This window comes from Chelonia mydas, chromosome 6 (assembly GCF_015237465.2).
Source record: "Chelonia mydas isolate rCheMyd1 chromosome 6, rCheMyd1.pri.v2, whole genome shotgun sequence".
NCBI classification, from domain to species: Eukaryota; Metazoa; Chordata; order Testudines; family Cheloniidae; genus Chelonia; species Chelonia mydas.
Genome location: NC_051246.2, coordinates 69,784,015 through 69,810,178, shown reverse-complemented (window position 1 = coordinate 69,810,178; position 26,164 = coordinate 69,784,015). Strand labels below are relative to the sequence as shown.

The following is a 26,164-nucleotide window of genomic DNA, read 5'->3' as shown; positions in this document are numbered from 1 at the left end:
AATCTAGTATAAGAGAAGAGAGTCTTCTGTCCATTTCTTTTAATCCTATCTACTCACAGAGTAAGTTAACTTTTTCTTTATAAGGGCATGGAAACCAGGTTTCAATGTTGTTCTATTTAGATGTATGTGGATAGGATCTACCAAGAGTAGAAGTCATTCATGTAGAATACTCAAGGAACATTTTTCTGTATGATTTTTAGGGTGCTTATTTGTTTTATGTTGATATTTACCATAAAAACATATATTAAAAACAGATAATAAGCACTGAAAGTATAACTAGACTATAGCCAACTGACACATACAAATATAAAAATCAAAAAGCCTCCAAGATAGTGTCTGTATCATGTGATATCACAAAGTAACTTATAATAGGTTGATCCAGCTCTTCATATCTTTCTGATATCTCACTGTGAAGAAATGTCTAACTTTACTTTTCACAGCTTAAACCAATCTAAGGCTTTTTGTCAATATTTGTTTGTCTCTCTTTCTAACCAACATGTCACTCATTGTGATATAAAAGCACTAGTAGACAAAAAGCCCTTCGTAGTCAAGTCCTTAAATATTTCTGTCCAGAGGCAATTGCAGTCACTTGACAGTTATGATTGGTTGGGGTAGGCCTGCTTTGGTCCTTAAGTGTAGTCAGGCCTGGTCTAGTGACATGCATACATGGTCGAAGATCATTCGCTGTGTAACTCTCTCCTGGACGTTTATCAGTGTCCCTTGTTGCATACCGTAAGGGCATGATGCAGGTCCCATCTATGAGAGGTGGCTTCTTGCTCTTGACCAGTTTTACCCCACTTAGACTATTCTTTAGGCCAATGGAGACTTGGCTCCTTTTGATACTGCCTTCTGTTGGTTTTTGAGATGGCTCTTGTACCAGATTTCTTTGATTTTTCTCTGGTTGAGTACTTGGACTGGCTGACTTCTTATTTGAACTTAAATATTTTGTATTGCTGTGTTGGTATACTCTTAGATACTTAAGACACCAATCTGAGATAAAACATGAAACAGTATTGCAAAGATATCCTCTTACTTCTGCCAGCAGGCTGCATGCATTACATGACCACAGCTTCCTGTATGGGTTCCACATGACAAATCTGGATCCATGAAAAGAGGATCTAATGTATCTGGAAAGAGATGGGGGGGGGGGGGGGGGCGGCAAAAAATTAAAAGAATATTAGTACACATTTGGTCAATTCAGACAGACAAAAACCCCTTTAAGTTTTCATTTATCCACAGTAAGCACATTCAAGTTAGAAATCTGATTTTGCAAACTTCTTCACAACAATGCCCTGACAGGGGAGCACAAGCATAACTATGCTGCTACAGTTCCACCCCTTGTTCTATCCAGTCCTATCTTAATGTGAAATTACCAAAGGAAAAAAAAAAAAATCTGAAATCAATTGTCAGTCAATAAATGAACATCCTTCTCTGTTGAATTATCTTTTGGAAAAAGGCATCAGTGTGTTCAATCACTTTATCTGCCTGGGATTTCAGCTGTACTGTCTTTGCTCCAGTATCTGGTGATGGAGGTGATTTGCTGACTGAGGTCAGCAACAGAAGATTCTCCTAATGATCACCTACACTTTCAACAGTAGGCGTCTCCCAAGCAGTTGGGCCAGTGGAAGGTTCAGAGTTCATTGGCATGCTGACTGCAACACCACTCAGCCGAAACCCGCATTTGTCTCTGGCTTGTTGGGTGATGGTGTAATGCAGTGGTTTTCAACCAGGGTTCCAGGGCTCCCTAGGGGGTCGAGAGCAGGTTTCAGGGGGTCCGCCAAGCAGGGCCAGCATTAGACTGAAAAAAGAGCCACCGTGCCCTAACAACCATGTAAAAGAAGCCGTGAGAGATAAAAAGGCATCTTTTAAAAAGTGGAAGTCAAATCCTAGTGAGGTAAATAGAAAGGAGCATAAACACTGCCAAATTAAATGTAAAAATGTAATAAGAAAAGCCAAAAAGGAGTTTGAAGAACAGCTAGCCAAAAACTCAAAAGGTAATAAGAAAATGTTTTTTTAAGTACATCAGAAGCAGGAAGCTTGCTAACCAAACAACCAGGGGGGCCCCTGGCGAATCGAGATACAAAAGGAGCACTTAAAGACAATAAAGTCATCGCAAAGAAACTAAATGAATTCTTTGCTTCAGTCTTCATGGCTGAGGATGTTAGTGAGATTCCCAAACCTGAACCGTCTTTTGTAGGTGACAAATCTGAGGAATTGTCACAGATTGAAGTGACACTGGAGGTGGTTTTGGAATTAATTGAGAAACTTAACAGTAACAAGTCACCGGGACCAGATGGCACTCACCCAGGAGTTCTGAAAGAACTCAATGTGAAACTGCAGAACTATTAACTATGGTTTGTAACCTGTCCTTTAAAACAGCTACTGTACCCATGACTGGAAGATAGCTAATGTAACGCCAATATTTAAGAAGGGCTCTAGAGGTGATCCTGGCAATTACAGACCGGTAAGTCTAACATCAGTACTGGGCAAATTAGTTGAAACAATAGTAAAGAATAAAATTCTCAGACACATAGAAAAGCATAAATTGTTGCGCAAAAGTCAACACGGTTTCTGTAACGGGAGATCATGTCTTACTAATCTATTAGAGTTCTTTGAGGGGGTCAACGAACATGTGGACAAGGGGATCCAGTGGACATAGTGTACTTAGATTTCCAGAAAGCTTTTGACAAGGTCCCTCACCAAAGGCTTTTACGTGAATTAAGTCGTCATGGGATAAGAGGGAAGATCCTTTCATGGATTGAGAACTGGTTAGAGACAGGGAACAAAGGGTAGGAATAAATGGTAAATTTTCAGAATGGAGAGGGATAACTAGTGGTCTTCCCCAAGGGTCAGTCCTAGGACCAATCCTATTCAACCTATTCATAAATGATCCAGAGAAAGGGGTAAACAGTGAGGTGGCAAAGTTTGCAGACGACACTAAACTGCTCAAGATAGTTAAGACAAAAGCAAACTGTGAAGAACTTCAAAAAGATCTCACAAAACTAAGTGACTGAGCAACAAAATGGCAAATGAAATTTAATGTGGATAAATGTAAAGTAATATACACTGGAAAAAATAACCCCAATTATACATACAATATGATGGGGGCTAACTTAGCTACAACTAATCAGGAGAAAGATCTTGGAGTCATCGTGCATCGTTCTCTGAAGATGTCTACGCAGTGTGCAGCGGCAGTCAAAAAAGCAAACGGGATGTTAGGGATCATTAAAAAAGGGATGGAGAATAGGACAGAGAATACCTCATTGCCCTTATATAAATCCATGGTACACCCACATCTTGAATACTGCGTACAGATGTGGTCCCCTCATCTCAAAAAAGATATACTGGCATTAGAAAAGGTTCAGAAAAGGGCAACTAAAATGATTAGGGGTTTGGAACGGGTTTCATATGAGGAGAGATTAAAGAGGCTAGGACTTTTCAGCTTGGAAAAGAGGAGACTAAGGGGGATGTGTGGAGAAAGTGAATAAGTAAAAGTTATTTACTTGTTCCCATAATATAAGAACTGGGGGCCACCAAATGAAATTAATGGGTAGCAGGTTTAAAACAAATAAAAGGAAGTTCTTCTTCACTCAGCACACAGTCAACCTGTGGAACTCCTTGCCTGAGGAGGTTGTGAAGGCTAGGACTATAACAGGGTTTAAAAGAGAATTGGATAAATTCATGGAGGTTAAGTTACCAGGATGGGTAAGGAATGGTGTCCCTGGCCTCTGTTTGTCAGAGGGTGGAGATGGATGGCAGGAGAGAGATCACTTGATCATTACCTGTTAGGTTCGCTCCCTCTGGGACACCTGGCATTGGCCACTGTCAGTAGACAGGATACTGGGCTGGATGGACCTTTGGTCTGACCTAGTATGGCCATTCTTCTGTTAGACTCAGTTGGGCCCAAGGCAGACAGCCGGAGCCCCACTGCATGAAGCTGAAACCCAGGGCCCTGAGCCGCACAACCCAGGGCTAAAGCCAAAGCCTGTGCAATGTAGCTTTGCAGGGCCACCCTGTGGCGTGGGGCCTCACACAATTGCTCTGCTTGCTATCCCCCAATGCCAGCCCTGGTCTTTATATGCAGAAAACCAGTTATTGTTGCACAAGTGGGCCGTGGAGATTTTATAGCATGTTGGGTTGGCCTCAGAAAGAAAAAGGTTGAAAAACCCTGGTGTAATGGGACGCAAAAGTGTGGACTGACTACCACGTTGCTGCTCTACAGATGTCCTGAATTGGAATTTGCACCACAAACGCCTCCGATGATGCCTGAGCTCTTGTAAAATAGTCTGTCAGGGGAGGAGCCGTGACCTTCCTGAGGTCGTAGTATGTGCGGATACAGGAAGTGATCCGCAATGAGATTTCCGGGCCAAGACTGGACAGTCTTTCATTCTGTCTGCAATGGCTACGAAGAGCTGAGCGGATTTCGGAAAGGGTTTAGTCCTTTCTGTGTAAAATGCTAGCGCATGCTTGGAGTCTCTGTTCCTCCCTGTTAGCATGTGGTTTCGAGTAGAAGACTTGTAGGAAGATATCCTGGTTACTATGGAATTGTGAGATCAATTTTGGCAGGAAGGTCGGGTGTGCATCTTTTTCTTGAAGACTACAGTGTATGGTAGTTCTGAAGTAAGAGCTCAGATGGCTTTCTGGCAGAACTAATGGACCAGGAAGGCCACCTTCCAGGACAGGTAGAGCAAAGAGCACCTTGCCAGCAGTTTGAATGGGGTACCTGTTAGCCTTGCCAGCAGCAAGTTGAGGTCCCAGGAAGGGAGTGGGTTGTGTACCTGGGGGTATAGCCGTTTCAACCCTTAAGAAAATGACCACAGATTGGGTTCAAGAAATCAACCAGCCATTCACCCACAGGTGAAGGCCAAGATTGCAGCTATGTGAAACCTAATACATGGTACTGTTAAGTCTGGTTTCAGAGTAGCAGGTGTGTTAGTCTGTATTCGAAAAAAGAAAAGGAGTACTTGTGGCACCTTAATTTATTTGAGCATAAGCTTTCGTGAGCTACAGCTCACTTCACTGGATGCATGCAGTGGAAAATACAGTGGGGAGATTTATATACATAGAGAACATGAAACAATGGGTGTTACCATACACACTGTAACAAGAGAGTGATCACTTAAGGTGAGCTATTACCAGCGGGGGGGGAGGGGGGCGGGGGAGACCTTTTGTAGTGATAATCATGGTGGGCCATTTCCAGCAGTTGACAAGAACGTCTGAGGAACAGTGGGGTGTGGAGGGGGGAAATAAACATAGGGAAATAGTTTTACTTTGTGTAATGACCCATCCACTCCCAGTCTCTATTCAAGCCTAAGTTAATTGTATCCAGTTTGCAAATTAATTCCAATTCAGCAGTCTCTCGTTGGAGTCTGGTTTTCAAGTTTTTTTGTTGAAGAATTGCCACTTTTAGGTCTGTAATCGAGTGACCAAAGAGATTGACGTGTTCTCCAACTGGTTTTTGAATGTTATAATTCTTGACGTCTAATTTGTGTCCATTTATTCTTTTATGTAGAGACTGTCCAGTTTGACCAATGTACATGCCAGAGGGACATTGCTGGCACATGATGGCATATATCACATTGGTAGATGTGCAGGTGAACGAGCCTCTGATAGCGTGGCTGATGTGATTAGGCCCTATGATGGTGTCCCCTGAATAGATATGTGGACACAGTTGGCAACAGGCTTTGTTGCAAGGATAAGTTCCTGGGTTAGTGGTTCTGTTGAGTGGTGTGTGGTTGCTGGTGAGTATTTGCTTCAGGTTGGGGGGCTGTTTGTAAGCAAGGACTGGCCTGTCTCCCAAGATCTGTGAGAGTGATGGGTCGTCCTTCAGGATAGGTTATAGATCCTTGATGATGCGCTGGAGAGGTTTTAGTTGGGGGCTGAAGGTGATGGCTAGTGGCGTTCTGTTATTTTCTTCGTTGGGCCTGTCCTGTAGTAGGTGAATTCTGAGTACTCTTCTGGCTCTGTCAATCTGTTTCTTCACTTCAGCAGGTGGGTATTGTAGTTGTAAGAATGCTTGATAGCTTACAGACAGCCCCTCCAACCTGAAGCAAATACTCACCAGCAACCACACACCACACAACAGGTGCCACAAGTCTCTAAGGTGCCACATGTACTCCTTTTCTTTTTACTGTTAAGTCTGACAGTTTCAAGCGTAGTAGGTAATCCAGAATGAAAGGCAATGTTGACTGAGTAGACAAAACACACTTGTGCTGACCAGATTGAGAATCTCTTCCACTTTGCCAGGTAAGTTACTCCAGTGGACTGTTTCCTGCTCCCTAAAAGCACCTTACAAACAGGTCCAAAGCATGCCAGTTGTGTGGGGTTCAGCCATGAGCTTCCATGCCATGAGATGGAGACTCAAGGCTCAGATGATGTAGATGGTCAAGGTCCTGAGAGATCAGGTCTGGAAATGGGGGCAGACTGATTGCGTGTCCACAGAGATCCAGGAGGGTGGTGAACCAGTGCTGATGTGGTCAGGCCAGGGCTACCAGGATAAGGCACATCCTGCCCCTTCTGACCTTCTGCAGGGCCTTGTGTATAAGAACGATGGGAGGGAATGCATAGAAGAGATGGTCTGTCCAAGGGAGGAGAAATGTGTTTACTAGTGACCCCGTGCTGTGGCCTAGGAAGGAGCAGAACTGAAGACACTTCTTGTTGTGCACCACTGTCAACAAGTCTACCTGGAGTGCCCCACTTCTGGAAAATGGTGCTCAAAACATCTGGATGAATGGACCACTGGGAAAAGGATCTGCTGAGATGATCCGTTAACTCGTTCTAAGACGCTGGGAGGTAGGAGGCTTTGAGGTGGATTCAGTGGGCTATGCAGAATTCCCACAACCAAAGAGCTTCCTGGCACAGGGGAAAGGAGCGTGCTCTGCCCTGTCTGTCTATGTAAAACATTGCTGTCATGTCGTCTGTAAGGATCGACATGCAGTTGCCCTCCGATTGGGGTTGGAATGCCTGGCAGGCTAGGTGCACGCCCTCAGTTCCCTCATATTGATGTGTAACAACAGCTCTTCCCTGGACCAGAGGCCCTGAGCATCCCCAATTGAGCCCCCTCTTACCATCGCCGATGCATCTGTAACAAGATACATTGACAGTTGGGGTCTTGAGAATGGGACTCCTGCACATACTGTCCAGGAGTCTAGCCACCAAAGGAAGGTGAAAATCACCCATGGGGGAAGTGAGACCACCCTGTCCAGATCGTGTCGGCTTGGTGCTGAAACAGACGCTACCCAAGCCTGGAGAGATCCGAGCCATAGTCTCATGTGATGCCATATGCCCCAGAAGCTTTAAGCAGTTCCTTGCTGTGGTCATGGGGTGATTCCTCAGGCTCTCTTTGAGGACCCCCAGAGTTCTGAACTGGTTTTCTGGAAGAAAAGCTCTGGCCTAGGTTGAGTTAAGGATCGCCCCAACAAATTATATCCTTTGAACCTGGGAAGGGTGGATTTCTGCATGTTTATTAATAGCCCCTGTCATAAAAATAAAGGGAAGGGTAACCACCTTTCTGCATACAGTGCTATAAAATCCCTCCTGGCCAGAGGCAAAACCCTTTCACCTGTAAAGGGTTAAGAAGCTAAGATAACCTCGCTGGCACCTGACACAAAATGACCAATGAGGGGACAAGATACTTTCAAATCTGGAAGGGGCGGGGGGGATACAAAGGGTTCGTCTGTCTGTGTGATGCTTTTGCCAGGAACAGATCAGGAATGCAGCCTTACAACTCCTGTTAAATTAGTAAGTAATCTAGCTAGAACATGCGTTAGATTTCCTTTTAATGGCTGGTAAAATAAGATGTGCTGGATGGAATGTATATTCCTGTTTTTGTGTCTTTTTTTAACTCAAGGCTTTGCCTAGAGGGATTCTCTATGTTTTGAATCTGATTACCCTGTAAGGTATTTACCATCCTGATTTTACAGAAGTGATTCTTATATCTTTTCTTTAATTAAAATTCTTCTTTTAACATTGTTCTTAAGAGCCCAGGGTTTGGGTCTGTGTTCACCTGTACAAACTGGTGAGGATTCTTATCAAGCCTTCCCCAGAAAAGGGGGTGTAGGGCTTGGGGGGATATTTTGGGGGAAGACGTCTCCAAGGGGGCTCTCCCTGTTCTTTGTTTAAAACGCTTGGTGGTGGCAGCATATGGTTCAAGGACAAGGCAAAGTTTGTACCTTGAGGAAGTTTTTAACCTAAGCTGGTAAGAATAAGCTTAGGGGATCTTTCATGCAGGTCCCCACATCTGTACCCTAAAGTTCAGAGTGGGGAAGGAACCTTGACAGCACCAGATCCTGGAAAGTTGACTGTATTAACTACACATTTGCCTCCACCTGGCCCTTGGACTGACCTTTGATCAGCCAGTAGTTGACTTAAGTGCAGACCTGAACCCCTTGTCTTCTCAAGAAGGCTGCAACAACTGTCATGTGCTTCACGAACACCTGAGTGGCCACTGACAGGCCAAATGGGAGCACAGTAAATTGGTAGTGCATGTGGTTCACAACGAATCATAGGAACTGTGTGTCCCCGAAAGATCGCAATATGAAAATATGCATCCTTCAAGTTGGGGACAGCATATCAATCCCCTGGATCCAGAGAAGGGATAATGGGGGCCCAGGAGACCATGTGGAACTTCAGTTTCTTCATGAATCTGTTGAGGTTTTGCAGGTCCAGGATCTGTCCGAGATCCCTGTTGGATACTGAAATTAGGAAGTAGAACTCCTGGACCTTTAGCTCCAATGTAACCTCTTCCACGGCTCCAACCCTGAGGAGCATCCGCACCTCCTGGACCAGAAGTTGCTCGTGAGCAGGGTCCCTGAAGAGGGACAAGGAGGGAGAGTGGGAAGGGGGAGAACAACTGAATTGAAGGGTGTATCCCAGTTCTATCATGCATAGCACCCAGTGATCTCAGGCAATGCGGGCCCATGCCCGACAGAAGTGGGATAACTGGACCACAAATATAGGGGAAACTGGATCCACACATTGTCCTGGTATGTCGCCCTTGAGCATCCCATCAAAAGGCCTGCTTAGACCACACTGTGTCTCGGCGGGGAGGCCTGGCACCGGGACAGAAGCCTCCTTTTATAGCCTCTACTCCTTCTCCTGCTATAGTCTTGTCTCCGCTGTGGTGAGTAGAAGCGGGTTGTCAGTTGGAGCTTATAGTGCTTCCGGGAGGGAGCCGGTATATGCGATTTCAGGGTGGTTCTTCTTGTCTTTCAGATTATGCAGCTTTGAGTCTGTTTGCTCTGAAAAGAGCGACTTGCCTTCAAATGGAAGGTACTGCACAGTCTGCTGCAAGCCATAGGGTAACCCCAAGGACTGAAGCCATGAACTTCTTCTCATGACCACAGCTGAAGCCATGGATCAGGCTGCAGAAACTGTCATGTCCAAAGCTGCCTGAAGGGATGCTCTTGCCACTGATCTCCCTTCTTCAACTAAGTCAGAGAACTCACCCCTGGACTCCTGCGGCAAAAGCTCCTTGAATTTTGCCATTGCAAAAGGAGTTGAAATCATAACGGCTCAGGAGCATTTGCTGGTTTGCTATCCTGAACTGGAGACTGCCAGTTGAGTACACCTTCCTGTCAAAAAGGTCTATTTTTTTGGCGTCTTAGGCCTTGGGAGCCAACCCTTGCTGCTCCCGCTCATTTGCCGCTCAAATAACAGCCCAGGGTGGCGGGGGAGAGCAATCAGTGGACATAAATTCATACCCCTTAGGAGGAACAGAATACTTTTTCTTCATCCTCTTTGTAGTAGGTTGGAGGGATGCAGGCGTCTGCCAAAAGGCCTTGATGGGGTCCAAAACGGCATAGTTCAAAGGCAGAGCCACCCACAATGGCCCTGAAGCCGCTAAGATGTCCACCAGGGCATGGATACCCAGGTTCTGGGCTACCCTCCTGAGGCGCTCCCGGTGTGCCTTGTAGTCATCCTGGGAAGGTACTATACTTGTTCCCACCACTGCCTTGTCAGGAGAGGAGGAAGGGGATGCCTTTACCATAAGGAGCCTTGTTCCTCATCCTCTGCACCAGCTAGGTCCTGCGATGCCGGGTCTTGCACTTCAGTACCGGGCTCAGGATTGAGGACTGGTCCCTGCTCCAAGGTAGGTGGTGCGAGAGCTCTTGACTCCAATGCAACTGAGTAGGACCTCCTCAAGTGTGGACCCTGGACTGGCTGAAATACCCAGGAATTCCAGAATGGTCACTGTAGCTGCATCTGCCACTGCCCCAGCAGCCAGACTGTTGGTGGGATCCCTCGCTCATTTCAGTCATTGGGTATCACTAAGGCTAAGATTATGTGACATCTGTGGAATCCGTGACATCCAATGATCTCTGTGACACTGGGGGCCCTGCAGCAGACCAGCTGCTGCCAACAGTGGGGGATCCCTGAGCTGCATCCCTCTTAGAGATGCCAGGACGCTTCGTACTGAAGCCAAAGTACTCAGTGCCAGGTAACGTGATTTGGTTCCAAAGGGGGACGAAGTGCTGCTTCCATAAGGAGGAATTTGAGTTTAGTGTCCCTGTCCTCCTTCATTTGAAGTCTGAGGCTCTTGCAAATCCTGCAACGCTCCTGCACATGGGCCTCCCTCAAACATTTGAGACAGCTGCAGTGTGGGTCACTAACCAGTATTGGCTTATGGCACAACACACACCACTTGAATACTGGGGACGAAGGCATACCCCAGTGCCAGGGAAGGGCTAATCCTGCTAAGCAGGATCTGCAACTATCTGAAACTTAAACTCTAGATAAACAGCTATTTACAGATAATCAACAAAATACGACTGAGAGAGGTACGTGTGGGAAAACGTAAGGACAAGCAGCAGTTCCAGCGACCGTCACGGACAGTAAGAAAGAACTGAGGGGGCGGTGGGGCCCTATATACCAGAACTATGAGGGCACGACTCCAGAGGGCACCAGAGGCAACCTGATGGATACCTCTGAGGGAAGAAACTTTCCAGTGGCGATGCTTGGGGTGAGCACACACCTACACTGGAACTGATATGAGCAAGCATTTGAAGAATTACTGTATCAAATCCAAAAGCAAAGACTAATTCTTAACATACAAGAAATCACTGGCAACCATTATGAAAACTTAACAGATTCTGTTGTATTGCAATATGCAGTCGACAGGATTTAATTTTTCACAAAAGGTGGCCTTGAATAGTACAGAATTGAATGGCAATAGAACTCCTTATGTAAGCTGGGCAGAACTTTCTGTTTGAACAAATATGCTTGTACTATAACATGAACACAAAGAAAGTAGAAAAGAATTTAAAGTAAGACCTCTGCTTGCATGTAATAGTAAATTATACCTTACAGGTACTAAAAGTCAAGTGAAGAATGTAATATAGTGCACCCTGGTGTCAGACCACTGTTATACTGGTGTCAACATATACACAGGCACATACACTTTCCCCACTCATGCAGCTCTCCAAGTGGGGGGAGAAGGGAATCACTTAAAGACCTGTTCCTTTAGGTGAGCTACAGAAGAACTGAATATGCTGCTAAAGGGGAGTTAAAATATCTATCTGCAAGTGGCTTTCGGCAAGTGAAGATTTGTTTCCTTCTTTCCCCAGCTACTTTGGTAACCTGGCATATTGTTATAGGAAGGATTTGAGAAAAGTTACTAGAGATGAGCTTCACTGGATACACTGGAGCCCGGGCTGGGATGATTTAATTGGGGATTGGTCCTGCTTTGAGCAGGGGGTTGGACTACATGACCTCCTGAGGTCCCTTCCAACCCTGATATTCTATGATTCTATGAATGGCATCTTTATCTGTGATTTAACCTAAATTTTGGTATCAAGATGTGTCTGTACAGCATCTGGCAAAATGTGGTCCTTATCTATGACTAGGGTCCCTAGGCACTAGCATATTACAAATAATAAAGAAAAAAAACATAGAAAAATGGATGTTTTTGGTTCATCTTTCAACACACTCCAATGTTTGGGCCGTTCTTGTTTATGTTATGTTAATAAACTTGAGTAAGCAGGATTTGTGCAGATGAGTGGTTGGGGTTTATAACAAGACAGGAACAGCTAATTAAAAATCAATTTCTACAGTTGGATCAATATGCAATAGAGAGAAACAGCCACTCATTTTGTATCTTCTGTGCTAGAATACACACTCTTCGGTTTAAGGAACAAAACTCAATTGCTTCAGAAAATTAATTTGGAAGACTAATGTGTACTGTTTTATTTACTCAAAGTAGGAGTCATGTACACATGGAATTCATCTTTGTTTTACAAGGGAGAATGGCAGTCAATTCTCCTCCATGTCTGATTTTTAGTTTTATGGCAAGGATTTTAAGACCATCTAAAATACATGACTAAAATTCTTAACTAAACTTTCATTAAAAAAAGTAACCATTCAGTAATCTGATTAGCTGAAAGTGTTAATTAAATACAACTGAAGTGAGTTCTAAGAAGAGAACAGCAACAGCTGATATTCTTAGCTGAAGAGGTACACCTACCACCTGAGAGTTCAAGAGTTTTCCCCCTGTGCTGAGTTAAGGCAGTGGATTTCTGGACACAAGCTGATAATACCATCACAGCACTCTCCAGCCTCACTTCCTGCTCCTCCTGACATAGGATACAGGTCAGCACTTCCTTCTCAGTAACAGATGGACCTCGTTTGGGTCCCAAGGCAACTCTGGAAGACTCAATGGCCAAAGGTATGCTGTAAGAACATCAAAAGACAAGGATCAACAAACAATTACCAGACTCCCTGTAAAGAAATAAAGATCCTCTCGAAGACATCTAAAACTATAATTTACTGCTTATATTTAACAGTAACTTTACTGCAAAAGCCCTTACATAAATGTACCAGAATCACTTCAGTCACCACTGAAATACAACCATCTTTAAGACGGAATGTGGCAGCTATCTATTACGGTATATTGAAATAAATTCCATTATTCCATTTATTGTTTGATGATGCCACAAGTTTACTTCCATTTTTCAGGCAACATGCAATAAGAAATAGTTAAGAGGGTGCTTCCCTGCATTTACAAGTTTGAGGATGTCTTACAGAACTTGAATTCTTAAATGACAAAGCAGGCAGAAATTCCTGTATTGGTTTTTAGTCATTCATCTGTTATCTTGTTCTCTTCATTTGATATTATCCACCCTCTTTTTCACAAATCATATATTAGGCCTGGTCTACAGTAGAACTGCTTTGTCAATATAGCTATACTGGTAATATTATAAAAGTGCTCCTGATCTGGACACAGCTTATAGCAGCAAAATTGTATTTTCACTTGCGTAGTTTATTCCAGGCCCGTCTTCCCCAAGCAAAATAAGCTACATTGGCTAACATATAGTTTTGACTGTTTAATTGCATCTACTGCAAGAACTTTCCCCAGCACAGATATATCAGACATAAATCACATCTCTTCGCAACCTAGACTGACAAATTTTGTAGTGCAGACTTGGAGCACACTCTCTCTCGCACATGCACAGTCACCATTGCTCTTACTCAAGCCTGACAATTCTACTCCTAGCATCAACTAGACATAGCCTCTCATGAATGACAAGAGACGCTTCCTATTGTGATTGAATCTGAATTTCAGTCCCCTGAATTGGAGCACATTTTGTTCCCACTAGACCAGCTTTAAAACAATAAAACAAAAAACCCACACTTCACATGACTAACATTTAGCAGATGGACTATACCATAGCCAGATAGCCAAGAGAACATAGGGACTAAAAGAGATGGGTAAGTACAAAGTCTTCATAATAAATACTACAAAATGTGGAACAAAGGATTACTGCCCTGTGCAGTAAAAGCAGGATTTGCCATACTGGGTCAGACCATCAGTTCATCAAGTTCAGACACTAATGTGGCCAGTATCTGATGCTTCAAAGGAAAGCAAAATAAATCCACAATGCACCTAGGCAAATAAATGCTGTATAAGAGAACCTTTTTTCCCCTGAACCTTATAGTGAACAGTCTGTGCACTACAGCACAGGATTTGAGTATCTCTATCCTGGGATGTGCAATTACATGTGATTGCTGATCATAACATTATCCAGCTATTTAAAATATGACTTTAAACAAATCTTTATTTCTTTTCCTTCTATAATTATACAGAGATCAAACAATTTGGGGGATTAATGATATACAAAATCACATTCTGAAAAAAACAGTTTGGGTTATGAGCGCAGTAAGTTTTTTTTTTGCAACTTAGCTTTCAAACATACCAGCTTCTGGGCAGGACCTTGTATGTTAAGATTCTGCTGAATTAAACACTCAAATTAGGTCTTCAAAAAGGAAAGCCCATTATCACCTAAACTATAGTAATATCAACTGGGGTGTTTTATAATTAAGTCATTGTTTTCTGAAATGGTAGGTTACATGAAGAATATTTTACCTGAAGAATATTTTTCCAGAGTTCATCTTATATAACAAGCAGGTCTGGTGTCCCCCAAACTGATTTGGCCTTCTGACATTAGTATTTAGCTGCTAGTTTACACAGGATTCTCTAATCCAGGGCATTGAAAAATATAAGTAGTAAGAGATACAGGGCTACTGATTGGGATGATGCACTTTACCTATCAACTGTACTATTAAAACTTATGTAGTTATAACCACTTTTTAGGAAATTAATTTTTCCATCAGAACTCTGGGTATCTGTCTCATCTCACCTCTCCTCCTCCATAACAGAGTCCTCTCTTCCCTGTGTCTCTTGTGTGTTTTCATACAGGAGTTTATGAGTTTCAATGAAATTCCTTTGTAAAGCAGACATCTGGGCCATTATCTTCTGGCGATGCAGCCTGGCAGCTTCTGCCTTCCTCTTCCGTTCAGCCTTCTCTTTGTCTTGAGTGCTCTGAGTCTTATTAGGAAAGAGTAGTAAAAATTATAGACTAAGAACAACAACTAAAAAATACCAAGAAGTATTCTCAGAAGTAGAATTCTAATTGCTCCCATCAAATTCCCCAATGAACTGGGCATCCCATGATTGTAAAACAAAACACAACAAATCTAAAAGTTGTAAAAAAAAAAAATCTTAAAAGCTGATTAGGCTCTCAAGGCATTAGTAGAGCATGTTTATGAATTCAAAAATACAGAAAGTTATAATTAAAACATCTGAAACACCGTTCGTCCTTTATTTACTTCTTAAGACCCAAATTCAAGATTATACAATACCCTGCAAAAGATGAAATAATCAAAATAACCTGACTTATACAATGTAATCAAAGCCGCCCAATCCTTGTTCACCCTTTTACCAGCATTAGCCAAATGTTGAGTAGATCTTACAGTTTATCAAGTCAGAGCTACATTTTGATGGTCTGAAATAGATAAGCAGATTAACCTGCTGATGGTTAGTGTAAAAATTTTACAGCTGTTGCTTTTAAGCGGACCTGTATTTCTCAGCATTGGACAAATACACCACGAAACCAATGATATACCTGAGATACACTGATGATATTTTTATCCTCTGGACAGATGACTAAAGCTCCCTCACAAATTTCTACCATAAATTTCAATAACCATCACCCATCCATTAAACACTCTGTTGAACACTTCCACATGAGCATCAACTTCCTGGATACCACAATCAGCTTCAATAATAGAACCCTACAGATAAATATATACAAGAAACCCATATATCACCACACCTACCTTCACAGGTCCAGTAACCACCCCAAGAAATCAGTTATCTACAGCCAGGCATTCTGAGCAGAAAGTCCAGGATATACACCTTAACACCCTCAAAACCACCTTCACCAAAGGCCAATCCACCAGAGAAGTAGATTGCATCGTGGAACAACCTCTCCAAGCTCATCATTAGAAGCAAGCTCCCCACAGACCAGGACACACCAACTCAAAGAGGCAGACACTGCCAGAATAGATGCAAAACCTGCAGACGTATCTCCACTACTACAATGATCACCACCTCCCACAACACACCATTCAAGATCCATGAGTCCTCCACATGTCTATCACAACATGTGGTTTACCTCATGCTTTGCCCTAAATGCCCCAATTACAACTATGTAGGTGAAACCCGACAAGCACTATGATCTTGAATGAACTTACACACAAAAGAGATAAAAGACAAAAGCCATCACATCACCTGTGGGTGAACATTTTTCACAAAGTAATCATGCTATATCTGAGATATCAGTCCTCGTCCTCAAAGAAAACCTTCACAATACTTTCAAAAGACAAGCCTAGGAGCTTAAATTCATAACCTTGCTAGACACTAAAAATTATGGACTGAATAGAGATGCTGGATTTATGGCTTATTACAACAATCTATAACCCACTAACAAATCCCCAGCTGCTTCCCCTGCCCCTCTTTTCCTCCCTATGATGGGAGGGATTTCAGCAGGCCACTTCATCTTTAATGATCTCTTGAAATATATGTTAACTACCATGCTAAGTAATCTGTTCCACCTTGTATTTAGCTGTGCCACTCTGAGAACATTTTCCAGACCTGAAGAAAAGTTCTGTGTAAGCTTGAAAGCTTCTCTCTCTCACCAACAAAAGTTGGTCCAATAAAAAGATACTACCTCACTCACCTTGTCTTTCTAATATCCTGGGACCAATATGGCTACAACCACACTGCATAAATCATATGCCCCCAAGCCACGCACCCTTATACTGCCACCTATGGTCTGAGGAAGCACACCTTTAATATCTACCAAATTCCAATAAATGTTGCCATGTAGTAGTGTTAGTGGTAAGAGGAAAGAGATTTCTTCTTGTTCTTTTGCAGTTGTTCTACTGTAACAAATTCTCTATGGAAACCACGTAGCTATCATTATCAGGGTGAAACAAGTGCACAGTAAGCACCTACTTTTCAAACTCGCATATCTAACTTTGGATTTAAGTACTTAAACCACAGAGTCATAGAACTGGAAGGGAACTCAAGGAGTCATCTAGTCCAGCCCACAGGGCTGAGGCAGGTCCAAGTATACCTAGGCCATCCCTGACAGGCATTTCTTAAAAACCTCCAAAGATGGAGATTTCACAACCTCTCTCAGTACTTAACTGTCCTTGTACTGTAGTTAGAAAGTTTTTCCTAATATCTAACTTAAATCTCCCCTGCTATAGATTAAGCCCATTACTTCTTGTCTTACCTTAAGTGAACACAGAGAAAAATTATCACTCTCCTCTTTATAATGAATTTGAAAACTTATCAGGTCCCCCCTCAGTCTTCTTTTCTCAAGACTAAATATACCCATTTTTTAAACAGTTCATCATAGGTCAGGTTTTCTAAACCTTTAATCATTTTTTTTAATCTCTCTGGATTTCTCCCATTTGTCCACATCTTTCTTAAAGTGTGGCGCCCAAACCTGGGCACAATACTCCAGCTAAGGCCTCACCAGTGCTGAGTAGAGCAGGACAATTATCTCTCATATTTTACTGACAACACTCCTGTTAATACACCCCAGAATACCAAATTTAAGGCACTATATCATCACTTAATGCCTAAAACTGGTATTTAGATGCTCAAATATGGATTTAGGAACCTAAATTTAAGCACTTGTGTTTGAAAATTGGTCCTTAAAATTGCAAATACAAATGTCTCCCTGTGGAACATTTCTTCAGTTCCTTCCCTGTTTGTTATTACCTCATTGCCTTTTGTAGTTTCTGATCCTGATGTAGTTGCTGCTGTTGCCAAACTTGATTTCTCTCTCAGTCGTTTCACTGTGTCAAACATCTGGGAATAGAGATTTAGGTGTTAAGAGAATATAAAATGTGACTGGATTGTGCATGCCGTATTACTGAACCTAAGGGCTGTTAAAAGGTTAAACATTTTTTGAGAATTTCATATTGGTAAAAATGTACTTGGAGCTATCAAAGTATGGAAAGCCTCTACTGAGCCAGAGCAAGTTTCCCACAATACCAGTGTGTCCCCAACCCCACAACTGTAAGGAGCACCCCTAGGTGTGAAAGGGTAGTTCACTTTCTCTGGTCTATTCAGTCCTTAGCCATTGCTAAAACTACTACTAAGGATGCTAATTAGTAGAAATTAGTGAGATGTTCTTTCATAAGAATCTCTGTTCACTAAGAAATTATCACCAATGCCAAATCATTTCATATAGGCTACTAAAGGGACATCATGTGGTAATAGTATTCAGTCACTACCGTCCAGTGCATTATTTAAATTAGCAAACCCAGAGGTGAAAGGCTCTCTAACCCATGACAAATTTCTTAAGACAACTTCCTCCCTAATCCTCATCTTGCATAGTAATTTCAGTTATTCACTCTTAGAGAATTAGCCTCAACTTTAAATATCAACACTATGTTTCTGAAACACTATCAAAAAGGATAATTTGATAGATGTCCTCAGCACACCTTAATATTAAACCACTTCTCCCTTTATGAAAGTTGATGTATATTTCTTCTTGCTACTCAGTTTCACAAAAAGTTTCATACCAGCTGCTTCCTTTTTATGGAATGTCAGGTTAGGTTAATGTTATGTTAAATGACTTTTTATAGTAGGGTATTTTTGTTTGGTTGGTTTTTTTTTTTGTTTTGGAGTTTTTTTGGGGGGGGAGGTGGTGGGGGGGGCGGGATCCTCTTCCATTTCACATATTCCTAACTTGGAGGCATTAGTCTTTTGGTCTGACAATTTCAGAGACTGGCATTTGACTGCAGGTGAATTAGGCAACAACAAAAAAGTCTATAGTTCGAAACTGCCTCTGAACTGCAGCTTCAGATTTTCCTCTTTTCTAAAAAAATATAGAAAATTGAACTCAAAAACCCCATATATTGATCCAACATCCCATTAAAAAAAAAACAAAAAAAACCTGTGAAAGTTAAGGTTGTGCCTTTAAGTTTGGATTTGTTGTTCCAACAATTTTCTTATTTTATCAGAAATCCTGAAAACCTCTAACATTTTAAATTTAATTTATACACCATTTAAAACTTTGTGCTTTTTATAAAGTAATTTTTCCACTTCAGCCATTTAATTTGCAGACTGAGTCTACAAATGTTTAACCCTCTCCAAAAATATATATAGATTTTAGCAGACCTTAAAAACTTTCCAATTTTACTAATACAAACAGATGTCACCAAAGCTTCTTTTTACTTCTCTACTATTTAAAATATCTTGAATAATGAAGTTATAGAAATATAAATACTGAGTTATTTAAGGCAATTGGAAAGTTTTTCTTAAAAGTCACGACTAAATATTATTTAGCTAAAATTTTGACTTACAAAATTTTAAGTAGTAACCCTTTCATGCACTGGATTCTGTATTAGCACGTGGTGTCCATAATAACAAACAAACAAACCCCCACCTCATCTCAGCAACTGAAAAAAAAAAAAAAAGCTTTTCAACACAGTAGGATACTGAAGAGATCACGGCAGGTGTGAACAGTGTCTACTGCATTAGCTAAAGCAGTCAAACTTTTTTCTTTTAAAATTCTGAATTATTAAAGCCAAATTACACTTGGCTTCTGCCTTATTTACCTGCAGTATCCAGTTGATCATATCCTTCTGCGCTTCTAACTGAGGAACTGATTTTAGTTTTTCCAGAAGCATTAGTATGTTCAGAGCATTCAGGGCTGAGCTTCCCATTCCTTTACAAAGAAATGAAGTGTAAATGTGCAGGTTTTCAGAAATACTGGCTAACATTTTTGCTGCTATAAACATGATTTAAAATACTGGCAATACACACAAGTCCTCCTTTTCTTTTTGCGAATACAGACTAACACAGCTGCTACTCTGAAAGCTTTCATTTAGGTTCCTTCCAAAAGTAGAAGTATAGGTAACACAGACCTGACTTTCAGATCTATGCTCTAGTGCTTCTTCCTGTTATTGTATTCATACTGAACTCCATTGCCTTTAATGGTGTTCAATGTGGGTGCTGGAGCAGTTTGCAGGATCACAACCTAACTGATCATGCAGGGGAAAACAGAATTCACTATACAAAAAATGCTGTCATATACAAAAATATACTGATAAGGAATTCGCCCACTGACATTTTTCCAGTAATAGTAATCTTTGGTGAATTTGTAATTACAGTAGGTATAAAATTTTCCAGACAGAAGTGGGATGTTCAATTTGATTGTGTCCCTTTAATTTGCTTGACAAACAGAAAGACATGAATGATAAAAAATGGGGATTAAGAGATTGTACTTTTCAGACTCACTAATATCCTCTTTTACTGCATATTGTTCATAAGTAAGGCTGCGATTTTGTCATGGAGGTCACTGAAGTCACAGATTTCGTGACTTTCCGCAACCTTCGTAACTCCACAGCTGTAGCGGCTGGTGCAGCTGATCCTAGGGCCAGCTGCTCAGGAGACCCATGGCAACTGCTTGGGCCACACCAGCTGTGTGGCTGGCCCCAGGGAGTGCCTGAGCTGCCGCGGTCCCGGGGTGGCTGGAGAAGTGGCCCTGGGGAGTGCCCGAGCATCAGTCCCAGCGGTGGCCCCGGGGAGGCTGGAGCAGGGGCCTCGGAGGCTGTAGGAAGAGTAGTCCCCAGAGGCCTTGGAGCAGCAGGCAATTGGGGGCAGTCAGCCTCCACAACAGGAGCAGAGATTTAGTCATGGGTATTTATAGTAAAAGTCATGGACAGGTAACAAGCCATTAATTTTTTTTATTGCCTGTGACCTGTTGTGATAAATGAAGGGGGAAGGTAGCTCCCTTTTATGTACACCCAGCCAGCCAGTTGGCTACAAAATCCCTGTTAGTAGCTGTTCTCTACTTGCTTTACCTGTAGAGAGTTAAAAAAGCCCATAGATAAAAGGAAGGGAGTGGGCACCTGACCAAAAGAGCCAATGGAAAGACTGGAACTTTTAAAAATTGAAACAAGACTCCCCTTTTGTCTGTCTGTTGTTCTCTGGAGAGAGGGGACAGAGCAAAAACAGGGCTGGAACTATGCTGTAAAAAACTTTAAGCAAGGTATGAAAAATCATACCTAGAACTGACTCATTTGAAACCCCAGACACATAAGTAGACCAGGAAATGTCTAGAAAGACGCGATTAGGTTTATCTCTTTATGGTTTGTGGACTTTTCTGTGCTAACCCCCAAAGGCTTTTGCTTTGTTTGTAACCATTAAGCTGGACCTCAGGAAAACCATTCTTGAGGCTTAATTTTAAAATCTTTTAACATCTAGCAAACGCCTAAGTTCCAGGTGTGTATTTTCTTTCTTTTTGTTTTTAATAAAATTTACCTTTTACCTTTTTTAAGAACAGGATTGAGTTTTTGTGTCCTAAGAGCCTTGTGCACATGTTGTTTAATTAGCTGGTGGCAACAGCTGATTTCCTTTGTTTTCTCTCTCAGCTCTTCCCAGGGGTTGGGCTTGAGGGTACCCCATAGGGAGGAATTCCCAAGTGCACCTTCCTGGGTTCAAAAGGGGGTTTTTGGCATTTGGGTGGTGGCAGCATCTACCCATCCAAGCTCAGAGAGAAGCTGTAACCTTCAGAGTTTAATAGAAGCCTGGAGTGGCCAGTATTAATTTTTAGAATCCTTGCAGGCCCCCACCTTCTGCACTCAAAGTGCCAGAGTGGGGAATCAGCCTTGACACCTGCCCATGACTTTTACTAAAAATACCCACGATTACCTTATTCATAAGGTCAGTGTTTTCAAAAGCTTTAAATAAAAGCCACTTCAGTGGCTTGGATTCATATTTCTCATTTTTTATCCATATCACAGGAGCTAATAATGTTCAGCTTGCAAAAGGGACTCTCTCTATTTATCCTTACACAATGTAGCAGCAATTCTACACAAGATAAAAAGAATGGAAGATTAAATATGCAAATGATTTGGACTCTACCTTCAACCTAAGCATATTTTAGTGCAAGCCAAAGGATCTTCTAGATAAAAATTATAAGGTTTAGAGTCAAGGGAAAGGAGCACAAGACCATGCTGCATATAGTTTATAAGTGAAATCTCGCCTTTTTACACTATTGTCACTAGTGTAATAAAAACCCCTTAATCTGGAGGCAAATTAAGATCTGTCCAAGTCAAAGGGTACCAAAATGTGTGGTTAGTTTATTTTTTAAACATTGCTCATTCATAGGCATTTGTCATTTCTCAAAGAATTCTTATTCACATTTCCCTCTCCTCCTTCACAATAGTCCTGTAGTGGAAGGAGGATGCTATGACCCAGGATGCCCTCAATACCAACTGGCAAAAGGGGTTACCAGAATATCCGGATTCTGGTATGTACATTCTGGTTCACCAAAGAAAATTACGGGAGATCTTAAATGAAAGCCAGGATCACACAGGTAATTAATATCATTGTGAAATGTATGTACAGATACTATGAAAGGAGTTATGTATGTATGCTGAAAATATGTTCCTGAAGTTTGTATCAAGGCAGAGTTGACAAACAGATTTGCTGTCAGATAAAAGATGTTTATTCGCTTTACTCTGACAGCATGTAAATTAAGCATTGTAAGCCAACATAATGGATGGCCTATTAACATATAAAGTCAACAGGGAAGAAGCAGGACTCAGTAAAAACAAGCAAGGGGAGGGGGAGGAGTTTCTGTCCCGAGGACAGAATGAACTTTGGGGAATATAAGCAGAAGGAAAGAAGACACTTATTTCATTCATGAAAACAGGATCAAAACCAGGCTGAGTTGAAATACTGCAAAACACATTTGGGGTGAGAAAATTCTTTAAGACAGGTGGTTAGCCTGCTAAATTAAATTTAGTTGCTAGAAATAGTTTGATATGTAATCTTTTTGTTTTTGTTATCCTTATTCACTATCTCTTGAATCTCAAACCATTGACAATAAATGTATCATTGTTTTCACTATAAATATATCTCAGTGATGTGATGTTATACAAGGAGCTGATCCTGAGCTGAATCATTCAAGCTGGTGTGTACACTGTTCCCTTGAGGAAAGCAGAGCTGGTGTTTCTGTGAACATTCAGTGAATAAGGGGCTGGACACTACAAAGGAAAACTTCAAAGGGCCTTGGAGACTGGAGTACACCTATAATTCTGCAAGGCAAAGTAAGGGCTGGCATAGCCCAGAGGAGACTGGGTAGCTAACAAGCTGGTGAAGTCAGGGAACGGACCCAGTTAAACGCAAGCCTCTCTTTCACTGGAGGCAGGCGGGGTATCCTTTAAAATTTGGAAGTCAAAGCCTAATGAGGAAAATAGAAAGGAGCACAAACTCTGGCACGTAAAATGTAAAAGTACAATGAGGCGGGTCAACAAGGAATTTGAGAAGCAACTTGCTACAGACACAAAAACTAACAGTATTTTTTTTTTTTTAAATACATCAGAAGCAGAAATCCTACCAAACAGCCAGTGGGGCCATTAAATGACAAAGCAGCGCTCAAAGAAGACAAGGCCATTGCACAGAAGCTAAATTAATCCTTTGCATCAGTCTTCACTGCAGAGGATGTGGGGGAGAGACCCACATCTGAGTTATTTTTTTGGGTGACAAATCTGAAGTACTGTCCTACACTGATGTGTCTGTGGAGTAGATTTTAAAACAAACTGATAAACTAAACAGTAATAAGTCACCAGGACCAGATGGTATCCACCCAAGAGTTCTAACTATAATATGTAACCTATTACTGAAGTCAGCCTCTGTACCAGATGCCTGGAAGGCAACTAATGTATTGTTGATTTTTAGAAAGGGTTCTAGAGCAGGGGCAACCTTTCAGAAGTGGTGTGCCGAGTCTTCATTTATTCACTCTAATTTAAGGTTTTGTGTGCCAGTAATGCATTTTAACGTCTATAATATATAACTAAACTATTGTTGTACGTAAAGTAAATAAGGTTTTTAAAATGTTTAAGAAGCTTCATTTAAAATTAAATTAAAATGCAGAGCCCCCCGGACTGGTGGCCAGGACCCGGGCAGTGTGAGTGGCACTGAAAATCATCTTGTGTTCCGCATTCAGCACGCGTGTCATAGGTTGCCTACCCCTGTTTTAGAGGCAATCCTGGCTATTACCGGCTGGAGAGCCTAACTTCAGTAACAGGCAAACTGGTAGAAACTATGGTAAAGAATTGAACTATTAGACACAGAAATAAGCACAATTTGTTGCAGAAGAGTCAACATGGCTTTTGCAAAGGGAAATCATGCCTCACTGATCTATTGGAATTCTTTGAGGGAGTCAACAAGCATGTGGAAAAGGGTGATCCACACGATACAGTGTATTTGGACTTTCAGAATGCCTTTGACAAAGGTCCCTCATCAAAGGCTCTTAAGTAAACTAAGAGGATAAGAGGGAAGGTCTCATGGATCAGTAACGAGCTGAAAAATAGAAAACAAAGGCTAAGAATAAATTATCATTTTTCACAATGGAGAGAGATGAACAGCAGGGTCCCCCAAGGAACTTTATTGGGATCTGTCGTGTTCAAAATATTCATAAAATAAGATGGAAAAGAGGGTGAACAGAGAGATTGCAAAGTTTGAAGATAGTTAAGTTCAAATCAGACTGCAAGAAGTTACAAAAGGATCTCATAAAATTGGATGACTGGGCAAGAAAATAGTAAATGAAATTCAGTGCTGATAAGTTCAACGTAATGCACACTGGAAAAAATAATCCGATCTACACACATAGTGATGGGTTCTAAATTAGCTGTTACCATCTAAGACAGACATCTTGAAGTCACTGTGGATAGTTCTCTGAAAGTTCTGCTCAATGATCAGCAGCAATCAAAAAGGCTAACAATATGTTAGGAACTATTAGGAAAGGGATAAAAAAGTACAACAGAAAATATCGTAATACCACTTTATAAATCCATGGTTCACCCACACATTGAATACTGTGTCCAGTTCTGCTTGCTCCACCTCAAAAATGATATAATGGAATTGGAGAAGGGCACCAAAGACTATCAAGGCTATGAAAGTACTTCCAAAAGAGGAGAAACAAAGCATTAGGGCTGTTCAGTTTAGGAAAGAGAAGATTAAGTGGAGATATGATAGGTCTATAAAATCATGAATGGTCTGGAAAAAGTGGAGAGAGAGAGAGGCGTTATTTATCCTTTCCCACAAAACAAAACCCAGGGTCATCTGATGAAATTAACAGGCAGCAGATTTAATACAGACAAGAGGAAGTACACTTTTTCACATGATGCACAACTAACCTGTGGAATTCATTGCCATGGGATTTCATGATGGCCAAAAGTATAACTGGGTTCAAAAGAGAATTGGATAAGATTATGGAGGACAGGTCCATCAATGGCTACTAGCCAATATGGTCAGGGTTGCAATCCTATGGTTGAGGTGACCCTAAACCTTTGACAACCAGCAGCCGGAAGTGGAAAACAGGGGTGGATCACTCCATAATTGCCATTTTCTGTACCCTCCCCTTGAAGCTCTGGTATAGGCCACTGTTGAGATAGGATACAGGACAACAGTGTGGCCCAATATGGCACCTCCTCTGTAACCCTCACAGATGGGCACAACTATCTTCAATATTACTCTTAGCACCTTCTTTGGGAACCAGCACATCCTCTCCTCACTACACCTGTCACGCCAGAGCATAGACATGTAATTCCTGATCTGGCTTCTCTACTGATGCAAAGCAGAACTCTAGCAGTCTCACTTCGTTTCTGAATGTTACGATGAAAATAAAGACAGGATAAATCCTTGCTGAACACAATGATTTAACTCTTCTTTTGAGGCTAATATTGTCCTTATAATAAGAAGTTAGCATAATTCACTCCCCACTTCAGAAAAAGTGAAACGTACTTGATGCTTTGTGATAAAAGTCAAAGGTCACTTCTTCCTCTGGAGCCTTTTCTAGCTGCTGCTTCTCTTCCAGTAAGCCCAGAGAAAGGAGGTGAAGTACCTGTGAAAGACAGAAGTGATAAAACTCAATTGCTACCAGATGGCTGTAAAACTGGACATATACTGACAGAAGACCTTAAGGAATATATCACACAGTGCAAAAGTGCATTGATCTCACACAAAAGATTCAATAACCATACACAGAATATGCTAGTGTCCTTAACGAGGCATGGCCCCTGCTTATTCCTTGCATTAAGCTTAGTTGATCCTTACAGGTTTCACATCAGCCATCTACAAGCTTTGCACTTTTGCTGATGACTTGTACACTCTTAATGAATCAAATGTGCCTCAAAGCATTTGCAGTGATGCTCATACAGCATTGTTAAAACAGTAGGGTTTATTAGTCAACTGAACACAACAGAGGAAGTCCTTAGGTTAGCATAGAGAAAGGAAAGTTAAAGCATTGGCTAAGTCCATTCTGGTTAGGACACAGCCCAGCCAAGCTGTAGT

General features: G+C 41.7%; 1 protein-coding gene across 7 annotated transcripts in view; it reads right to left on the bottom strand.

Annotated features, from left to right (window-relative positions):
* Positions 1-26,164, bottom strand: part of UBR1 (ubiquitin protein ligase E3 component n-recognin 1) — a 142,608-nt gene that overhangs the window by 45,381 nt on the left and 71,063 nt on the right. For all 7 annotated transcript variants that reach the window (XR_005225512.2, XR_005225513.2, XR_005225514.2 and 4 more), the window contains exons 26-31: positions 25,616-25,715; positions 19,417-19,526; positions 17,570-17,659; positions 14,634-14,821; positions 12,461-12,666; positions 1,034-1,127 (exon numbers count right to left, since the gene is read on the bottom strand). Coding sequence is in view for 4 of the 7 variants with exons in the window: in XM_037900379.2 (XP_037756307.1) it covers positions 1,034-1,127; positions 12,461-12,666; positions 14,634-14,821; positions 17,570-17,659; positions 19,417-19,526; positions 25,616-25,715 (788 nt within the window). In the remaining 3 variants the exon portion in view is untranslated. The remainder of the gene's footprint in view (positions 1-1,033; positions 1,128-12,460; positions 12,667-14,633; positions 14,822-17,569; positions 17,660-19,416; positions 19,527-25,615; positions 25,716-26,164) is intronic.